The sequence below is a fragment of the Bombyx mori genome, chromosome 10 (assembly GCF_030269925.1).
Source record: "Bombyx mori chromosome 10, ASM3026992v2".
Lineage (NCBI taxonomy): Eukaryota > Metazoa > Arthropoda > Insecta > Lepidoptera > Bombycidae > Bombyx > Bombyx mori.
In genome coordinates, this window is record NC_085116.1 from 12,195,639 (window position 1) to 12,206,130 (window position 10,492).

A 10,492-nucleotide genomic window follows, 5' to 3' on the forward strand; every position below is an offset into this window, starting at 1 on the left:
GGTGACGACATTCGCGTTTATGTAATGGCTGCGGCAACCGCTTAAGACCGGATCAGCCGTAAAACGAACACTCCTTACAAAAAAAAAAAATTTCTTTGCCCCGATGTTTGCTATCGATACATATACGTATATAGATATGTATACATATAAGTTCTGGTTCCTTAGTAGAGGATATCTTAAGCCGGGGTCAGACGAGCATGATAAATTGGGTATTAATTATTTATTTACTTGAAGCACTGTGTATGTAAGCATTGCTTTTTGTTTAATTTTATTGCGTAGATGGGTGAAGAAGCTCACGGTTTCTACTGGTGGTAGGACCTCTTGTGAGTCCGCACGGGTAGGTACCACCATCCTGCCTATTTCTGCCGTGAAGCAGTAATGCGTTTCGGTTTGAAGGGTGGGGCAGCCGTTGTAACTATACTGAGACCTTAGAACTTATATCTCAAGGTGTGTGGCGCATTTACGTTGTGGATGTCTATGGGCTCCAGTAACCACTTAACACCAGGTGAGCTGTGAGCTCGTCCACACATCTAGGCAATAAAAAAAAACCTGATATGAAGTGATTACTGGAGTCCATAGACCAAACGACAATGATGCTCTCAACTCAACGGCTATCTTAAATTTCAAGCCAAACCACATGACTGCTTCACGGCAGAAATATGCAGGATTGTGTGTAGTGCTTATTTTCGTAGGTTTAGAGTACACATTACCATCAGTATGTTCTAGATGACGATCGCTGTACGTTAGTATAATATCAGGAAACGCTACTATACTTTCTCCGGTGAATCTATTAATCAAAATTTATTAGATCTGTGGGAGCAGATGGAGTCGTGTTAGATAAATACCAAACACACAGATGACGCTTCCAATTATATTATCAAAAATTAATCCGTTGGTGGGAACTGAATCCCACACTTGGTACTCAACTGTGCCCCTAGCTTTGCTGATGTTCATGAGCATCGGTGATTACTAACCACTATGCTGTACGCTCATCTGTTTATTAAGACAAAAACCGCCAATTAATGGGATACCAATCAGATCACGACAAGTAAAATGAATAAGTATTTAGAGAGAGAGAGAGAGAGAGAGTGAGAGAGAGTATTCTTTATTGTACACCAAAAAACAAACAATGCGATACAGTGAAATATATATATTAATAGATAATACATATACATACATACATACATATACATAAATATTATGCACATACACACATAAACATACATACATATATCCGTAAATATACATACAATGAATACACAATGTAATAACAATACTTATTGACATTTTAGTAGTAGTAGATTTGTTGATTTAAAGAATGTATCGCTTATAATAAAATATTTAATATGCGATGTATTCGATTGAATTTTTACAGAAACAAAGAAAAAAGATTCCGCCCTTATGTTTATTAATTTATTGTAAAAAGCATCCTAGCGACGAGACCTTGAGAATCGCTATCGGTCAAATCTGCCCCACCCTATACCGGGGGTGAACATTCGTTTAACTGACCTAAGAAAGCGGGTTTCTTTGACGTAGCATCGCCTGCATCTATGTAAGTGAATGCAACTAGAAATTCAATGTTTTATTTTCGCTATCGAGGTCGTTGCCCTTAGAACGACACATTGTTTTGATGGATTCAACTTAACAAGAGAAAATTGTGCGCTCGTTTATAAAAATGAGTTTCGTAGCTTAGAGAAACGTATGGATGTTAAATTGAGGATTTGTATGCAAATCTTCCTGTTCGCTCGGTCATGTTTTTACGTAGCTATTCTGCGAGATGTATCACGATCAACATCTTCTGAGAGCGATATTTTTATGACACGTTAGACGTATGTACGTTTCATACTTATTTATATTATTCGCGCCGTAAACATATTATACCAAAGCATTTACTTTCATTAATAAATTAAAGTAATCAGTGTGATTACTAAAGATATCACTATCACTACAAAGTATAAAACAAAGTCGCTTTCTCTGTCCCTATATCCCTATGTATGCTTAAATCTTTAAAACTACGCAACGGATTTTGATGCGGTTTTTTTTAATAGATAGAGTGATTTAAGAGGAAGGTTTGTATGTATAATAAAATCCATTAAATAGTGTAGAAATTAATAATAAATTACAGTTTCCGAAGCGAAGCGAGGGCGGGTCGCTAGTTTATTATTTATTATATTAATTCAACTGATGCAGCTCTTGGCCACCGCCACTGATGACTGATATTTAATACATTAAATTTCGTATTTTCTTTGATTTTCAAATAGACGTAATTAATACAACACCTAACGTTTGATTGCGCGTGTCCACAAAAACTATAAAATATTTGACACATTAGTATAAATAAAATGATAATAATAAAGTCGAGATTAAACCGTATAAAGTAGTTTTAAATACACGCACAGTGTTATATTAAATTTCAAATAATTTGGCACGATGCCTTTAGAAATAATAGGTTTGTAACAATGTACCAAAAGTCTAAATACAACGGAGCGAGACAGTAGACCTAACTTTAATTAATTATTTAATGTTAAACGAAAACCTGCGAAGGTTTTGGTTGGTAATTAAAGGAGGTAAATTTGTTGAGTACACTACATATATATACATTTAACACAAGAGTAAGTTTATGTGGGTTTGCAAACACGCTGTGGTTACTGTTCCGCGAAGGCCCTTAATTATGTGGAAATGTTTTGAGAAATTTGCTGCTCTGTTGTACTTTGCCGTTTAAATAATATGAAAATACCATCGCTGTTTCTGAAGGTTTTAATACGAAATTGAAATAAAGGCAGCGTAAAAATAAATAATATACGAAGTGATACATATGTGATATACTTAAATGATATGTTTCATTTTTAAGTTGAATAGTTTTCATATGGTACGGAAGTTCGCAAATACTACAGCTGTACATCCAGATGCGATTACTTTTATTTAAATTATTAAAATAACGTCATTTTTAAACACATTGAAACGTAATTAATACATTTTTGGTCCTTACAAACAATGGTTACAAACTAGTACTAAAATAAAATATTGTTGCAAATTCTATTAATTTGTCAACTATACATTAAAATTATTAGTTTTCTATTATTTATTTTCATTATAAATTTATTTATACTTTTTATTAAAGTATAGAGCAATCTTTCAATAAACTCAATTATTAGTTAGGTTCTATTTCTTCGTAACAACAGTTAATGTATTTATTAGTTCGTTTTACTAGCAAAAAAAAATTAGAGATTGCAAATATGAGATTACAATTAGAGATTTCAAAAATGTCTCGTTCACAGAATTTTAAATCTAATGAATTAGAGATTATAAAAGCAATGGTTAAATTCTCTTTGTCAAAAATTCTTCTTGATGTTTTTTGTCGTCTTTTTAAAACTACATTGACACCTTTAGAATTGAAAAGCTTATGGGAATATAATCGGCGTAACCATTTCATCTGAAAATATTACTTTTTATACAAGTTTTTGTGTATCCATCTTATTACAAGTGCCCTGTGATTTTCCGTGTCGCAGTAAGCAAAATTTAGCCTTATTGGTTTGGGCAAAAAGACAGAAATTTGAAATGGCCGACCCGGAGCTTAAGAAAAGTAAAGTATCGATGATGGCTATGAAGAGTCAGTCGCATACACGATCGCATGCAGCATTCGGTTCTAAATCAATGAGTAGAATGAAAATGAGGAAGGGATCTTTTGGTTTCGCCAGTGTGCCCGGAATCAGACCTGTGGAAAGAACTTCTCAGGTGATAATTGTTAGGTATTTTTTACTTGTGGTAGGGCGCATTGTAAGTACGATCACGAGCAGGTACCAACATTTAGGATGACGTGGTTTAGGTTTGAAAGGTAAGACAGTCATTATGCAATACAATTAATTATAACTTCAACTTCATGCTTTGAGGTGGTGACGTTTACATTTCTATGGACTCTGGTAACCAAATAAAAGGGGGGCTATCTCATGAAGCTAGTAACTTCATTTTCAGTTTTAAATTCACATTGTAATTATTATACTGAGATTTAAGTCGGCTTATAAAAATTTACTACACTAAGAATCTTGTTGTTGCGAAGTTGTAAATATTACGTACTTAATTCTAAATTCAGGCGTTTGTTAGATTTTATTCAATTCAGTAGTGGTAGTGGCCTTACGGAAAATAACTAATGGTGGTAGGACCCTTGTGAGTCCGCGCGGGTAGGTGGCACCGCCCTGCCTATTTCTGCCGTGAAGCAGTAATGCGTTTCGGTTTAAAGGGCGGGGCAGCCGTTGCAACTTTACTGAGACCTTGGAACTGATATCTCAAGGTGGGTGGCGCATTTACGTCATAGATGTCTATGGGCTCTAGTAACTACTTAACACTAGGTGGGCTGTGAGCTCGTCCACCCATCTAAGCAATAAAATAAGAAAAGCTATCTTCTTTCCAAGATTTTATTTAAATGTAGTCGTATTTTTGCGCGTTCTAAACATACCTTCCACATACATGTCCACGGCTCGAACGAAATATGCTTCTAACTCTTTTGTCCGTAGATCTTGTAGGTTGTATGATACTAAGTTCTCTAATGCTAACAACATCTTTTGTTTGTCGCTTGTAGCATATAGAAATGCTATTTTGGAATATTTATAAGGTGATTTAGTCCAATGAGTATTATTTAGTTTTATAGTGTACTAGCGACCCGCCCTCGCTTCGCTTCGGAAACTTAATTTATTATTGATTTCTCCACTATTTACTATACATATAAATCTTCCTCTTCAACCACTCTATCTATTAAAAAAAACCGCATCAAAATCCGTTGCGTAGTTTTAAAGATTTAAGCATACATAGGGATATAGGGACAGAGAAAGCGACTTTGTTTTATACTACGTAGTGAAGTTGATGTACATAATAATTATGTGCGTATTGTGTTGCTTTTGTTTTTTTGGGTAAACTGCATTTTTACTTTGTCTTTTTTTTCTTCTTTTGTTCACTTTCTACTTTTAAGTAATTCTGATGGTGGAAACATGTTTGGTTATTGTTTTAACTAAATTTTTTTAATATTATATGTTTGTATTGTACTGTTGGTTTCCTAAATACATAAATAAATAAACATTTTAATGAATGTGATATTGTAAGTTTTATCGCTAATCAGTAATATAATTTGATAAATCATTTACCGGCTTGTTACAGCTGGCCATAGAGTTTAAGCGTCCACCGTTACTATTCCTGAACACGTACCAATTAGATCCGCACCCGGATGGTATATTTAATGTTCCAAAAGTTAGAAAAATTACAGAAGAAACATTAAATGAAAACTTCACTGGTCATCGCTACAATATGCAGGTATATTTGCACGACAAAATAGTAACGTGAGCTCTCTGATTAATGGAATTCGGTGCAAATAAGTTTAAAGACGTGGCCTAAAATATAAGATGTCCCGGTGCCCTTGTGTAAGGCGATTCGTATACGTCCGTGGACAGATCCTATCTTCGGGTAATCATTTTTAACCAAATACATACGCTACATGACGTGTTCACGAATGATTTCCATGCTCTTTCAAAATCGAACTCATGCAATGTATGCAAATGTCTAGTTAGTGGTAGCAGCCTTTTTGTAAGAAAAACCGCACGACCGTGCTGCCACGTAGCAAACCACGTAGGGTTTGATGTGGGGAACAAACTTTGTATATAACTAAGTCTTACGTTGGACCTCAAGGTAATTAATAATTAACACCCATTAATTAACACCAGACGGTCTGTGAGCTCGCAAGAGCTGGGCTAAAGCGATATAAAAGAAAACAAAAAATCTAGTGGTATTTATGTCCTTTTTTGAATAGGCTATTTTTAACGGCTACCTATTTAATCAAGGTGAGAAAAATAAAGATATGTTGGTATAAGAAATTTTTATTTTTATTTTAAGCCACGTTTAGCATTCAACAAAACGTATAAATTAGATTTTTATTATAATATCACTGCGTTTAGTTTTATTATAAGATAGTTTTCAAATAATTTTGAAATGTCTTTGAAAGTGTGCGGAATATTTTTTTCTTGTCCTAGGAATCACCAGCGGTCGCATTGAAAATAGCAGGTGAAGTAATGCGTAAAGTCAAAGCTTTGCAATTTAATCGATACAGAATATGTACTGTCGTCACTATTGGACAAAAGCGAGCTCAAAGCTACAATAACGCAGTGTCGTTCCTGTGGGACCACGAAAGGGATAATTACTTCGATGCTCAGAGAGAAGAGAGTACTGCGTTCATACAAGTTACCACGTTCGGGGTTTATCTTGATTAGTTCCATAATAGTTTGCTATGTAGTATTTTTAGTATATTATTAATCTATTAATCTATATATATAAAAATGAATTGCTGTTCGTTAGTCTCGCTAAACTCGAGAACGGCTGAACCGATTCGACTAATTTTGGTCTTGAATTATTTGTCGAAGTCCAGAGAAGGTTTAAAAGGTAGCTAAATATGAAAAGGCTCGGAATTAAATAAAAATGGCAATTTTTTTCTTTTGATGTGTCCTCCGTCGGACGATTTCCTTTTGTTTGTTTTATGTTTATTTTATACAAAAGCTTAGGTCTTTTATTTACCGATTGAGGCGCTAAAAAGTCTGCCGGATAGTACGAAATAAATAAATTATTCCAGGGGCTATTATTATTGCTATCGAGTCGTTTTCGTTGTAGATAAACGTTTGGTGTTTGTCTTACTTGTTTTTGCACTTGTAACGCAGCTCTATATGTTAGCAAACAAATAAAATTGATGTATTTTTCTAATATCAATATAATAACTATTAGATGCTTATGAAAATATGTACGGCTCTTTTATTTTGTCTGTGTGTCAGTTTATTCCCGATAATCGCCAAAACGATTTTGACCCAAGTTTCATTGATCGAAAGCTTGTGGTAGAAAAAGTAGCTTAGGCTAAGTTTGTCTTAGAAAAAAAATTAGGTCTCTTCAAAACAAAAAATAATGTTATTAAAGTTATGAAATTGTGAACAAAATCGGTTTTATCCATCATTCTGGATTACTGTCCTTGTTGTTGAAAATTTCACATTTTTCATTATTCTCATTTGAACAAAAATAGCCGTCGGCAGTTGTCTTAAAAAAATGTCTTATTATAAATGTGTTTAAATTTTTTTAGAAGGTTTTAGGCATAGCATCCTTCATTTGTATAATAAATAAGGTTAAAGTCAGAAAGACAAGACATTTTTCCTGCTAATCTCATTTATTGATAATATTATAATATGTCTCGTGTAATAAAATTTGATTAAACGTTAAAAATCAAGAGCGTTAAAAATCAGGAACGAACATGGTTATAATTGAATAGTCACAGACGAAGACTAGGACTCAACAAAAATAAAGAGCCGTTCCATCAGTGCGCAAATAACGTGTGTTGAAAGCTATGGAAGAAGAGAAGAAAGAGTGCAAGTGAAAGTAACTGACTTTGATACTAAAAGTTAATATCGATAAAATTAAGTATTTTTTAATGTTAGTCAACAGTTATGGTGTTGATTAACGTCCAATGATACAAAAGTATCTAAGTAGATAGGCAAGTGCCTAGAATCGAGAAATATAAATGTGAGCTATCCACGTTAATGTAGGTTGCTTGCAGCAGCGAAGGCAATTGCTTGACCTAAAATGATACGAAATCTTATGACAGTAAAGTGACTTTTGATTTGATTCGAATTTAAATTTTACTAGACGCCAAATGTTGACTATTACTATAAAAAAAATATGCTTATATCTGTCCAATTTGCGGATTGCACCTGTGTACCTGGGGACTATCCATTGTGTAAATAATCCTACTAATAGTAATGCGAATATTTGTGAGAATAGAGAGATGTCACTTACTTTTTTATAAAAAACCCAATACATTTTGATGAAATTTCACTTCGCTATACATTAGTATAAGGCTTAACAATTATAATACAATGTGATTAAAGTATAATCAAGCGCGGATAGTTTAGTTTTTATAGTGTAGTCTAGTCTAGTCTAGTCTTTGGCTTAGAATAGTCACAGCGAAGCTTGGTCTGGTTTCACTCATTAAAAAATAATATTTTAAATTCAAAAAGCACACGTTTATTTTAAGAAGCTCTAGTCAACCTTATTTAAACAATGTTAGAGGGAACGGATAATAATAACTATTAAACTACGTATTGTTTGCATTTAATTTAGGCGCTTTTTAGATACGATCACACATTGTACATATATATCGACTTCGTCACGAACGATAAAAAAATGAAAGCCTTGCAATACGTGTCTTCGCATACCGACTTTGTAATGTAAACATGAACCGCGGCTGCACGACTAATTCATGATTCTAACACATTCTAATTAACATAATTTTTTTGTTAACGTTAAATACAGATTTATAAATGCAAATTATTTTGGGGTCAAAATTAGGCAAGCAGTCAAAAAACATTATTGTGTTGGTATAAAAGTTATTCTATCTATGGTAAAGGTCAACTGTACGGTACTTGATCAAGATAGAAATTAGACCGAGGTTTAAGACAATATAAGGTATATTATTACGAGTAGACCATGGAGCATGATCGACTTAGGGATCGTGACACCTGGAGATACTTGAAATTAATATCGGAAAACTATTATTATTGCTTCTTATACCTGATATCAACTTTTTATCGGATCTCATAGACATTTCAACGCAGATACGTATTTTAAGATATGAGTCGTCGTGGCCTAAGGGATAAGACGTCCGTTGCATTCGTATCGCGCGATGCACCGGTGTTCGAATCCCGCAGGCGGGTACCAATTTTCCTAATGAAATACGTACTTAACAAATGTTCACGATTGACTTCCACGGTGAAGGAATAACATCGTGTAATAAAAATGAAACCCGCAAAATTATAATTTGCGTAATTACTGGTGGTAGGACCTCTTGTTTTTTTTTTTTTTTGTGATTGAAAGTTTACTGGTGGTCCGAAGGCCTTTCCAGTTTCACCAGGACAGGTGGGCGAGCAAAGGCTCAGCCAAGAGGGGCGGGATTTGCTAACAACTGCCCGAGCGCCTCCGAAGGAGACCTAACAACTCAAGAGCAATTGTTTCGCGAATGAATCTACTACCGGATCGGAATCGCGACCCGCTGAGAAGATCCGGCGAGAAACTCAGCGGGCTGATGCATGGGTTAGGTTGCACGTCGACCTCTTTGTCGAGTTCGACGAATACGGTTACCGGGGTCCCTAAGCCTGCTCCTAGTATTAGAGCTGAAGGCATCTAATGCAAAGGTTATTGGATCTGATGGATCCGTAAGGACGTGTCTAGGGCGTCGACGGTGACTGGCTCCTGCATGATCAGGATTCGGGGAGTAGTCAGCGGCGGCAACGATAAGGCGATTATCATGACGCATAGCCTTATCGAAGTATCGTTCCGACGCTGACTTCATGTATTTCCGAATTGATTCGAGGCCCAGGTCGTCGTGTAGGTCAACGTTCCTCACGAACCACGGAGCCCCGACAGCTAACCTGCAAAAGCGGGATTGTAGAGATTGGAGGGTGTCTATGTGTGTGCGGGCCGCGTGAGCGAACACCACACTCGCGTAAGTCATGACGGGCCTTATGCAAGTTTTGTAAAGTGTCACCTTGTTCCCAAGGGACATTTTACTCCGCTTATAAATCATGGGGTAGAGTCTACCGAGAATAAACGCGGCACGGTCACGGACTGATTTTATATGCGGGCGGAATGTCATCGATGCATCCAGGGTAACGCCCAGGTACTTGACCTTCCTAGCCCAGGGTATGGGTTGTCTAAAGAGAGTAATCGGGGGTGTGAGATTCCTCCTCCTAATCCGGGAGGAAATCCGTGTGGAGCTTCCCCTCTGAAATAGCACCGCAGTACTTTTCGCTGGGTTGATGTCTATGCGCCATTTTCGGAACCACTGTCCTAGGGCTAGGGCTGCGCTCTGAAGCTTCTTCGCGATTAGGGACTTATTTCTACTAGAATAGTAAACAGTCGTGTCGTCGGCGAATAAAGCTAAATGGGTCGGCGGCGACCGGGGAATATCGTTGACGAATAAGCTAAATAGGAGGGGTGAGAGGACAGAGCCTTGCGGGACTCCAGCTGTGAGAGGGCGTGGGGAGGAGCGGGTTCCCTCGACACGATATCGAAAAGAGCGGTTCGACAAGAAGTCCCGTATGATGAGCACGAGACTATCCGGCACGCCCATGTTGAATAGTTTGAAAATCAAACCATTGTGCCAGACTTTGTCGAACGCTTTTGCGACGTCGAAGAAGAGAGCTCCCGTGTATAACGGTTTTGGTCGATTAAGCCCCACAAGAATGTGCTCCGTGAGGCGGTGCACCTGTTGAACGCATGAGTGATTTGTACGAAATCCGAATTGTTCATCGATGAGAATGCCCTTGGATGAGACGAAGTCTCTGAGGCGTTTGTAGAGCAGACGCTCATACAGTTTGCCTAGAGACATGAGGAGGCTAATCGGGCGGTAGCTCGTCGGATGATTTTTTGGTTTACCGGGTTTATGTATGCCGATAACGTCCGCTTCTTTCCACACCGC

At 36.6% G+C, this 10,492-nt stretch overlaps 1 protein-coding gene across 1 annotated transcript; it reads left to right on the forward strand.

Annotated features, from left to right (window-relative positions):
- The first annotated feature begins 3,366 nt into the window (after positions 1–3,366).
- Positions 3,367–6,771, forward strand: LOC101744164 (dynein light chain Tctex-type protein 2B). The gene is made up of 3 exons (XM_004923181.3): positions 3,367–3,735; positions 5,149–5,301; positions 6,015–6,771. Exons 1-3 carry the CDS (start codon positions 3,559–3,561, stop codon positions 6,249–6,251), a joined length of 567 nt encoding a protein of 188 aa, XP_004923238.1. The 5' UTR covers positions 3,367–3,558; the 3' UTR covers positions 6,252–6,771.
- The last annotated feature ends 3,721 nt before the right edge of the window (positions 6,772–10,492 follow it).

Excerpts from the sequence above, each read along its gene's own strand:
- LOC101744164 (XM_004923181.3), top strand. The coding sequence starts at position 3,559 with ATGGCCGACCCGGAGCTTAAGAAAAGTAAAGTATCGATGATGGCTATG. Across the intron at positions 3,736-5,148 it reads CTGTGGAAAGAACTTCTCAG|CTGGCCATAGAGTTTAAGCG; the intron begins GTGATAATTGTT and ends GGCTTGTTACAG. Across the intron at positions 5,302-6,014 it reads GTCATCGCTACAATATGCAG|GAATCACCAGCGGTCGCATT; the intron begins GTATATTTGCAC and ends TTCTTGTCCTAG.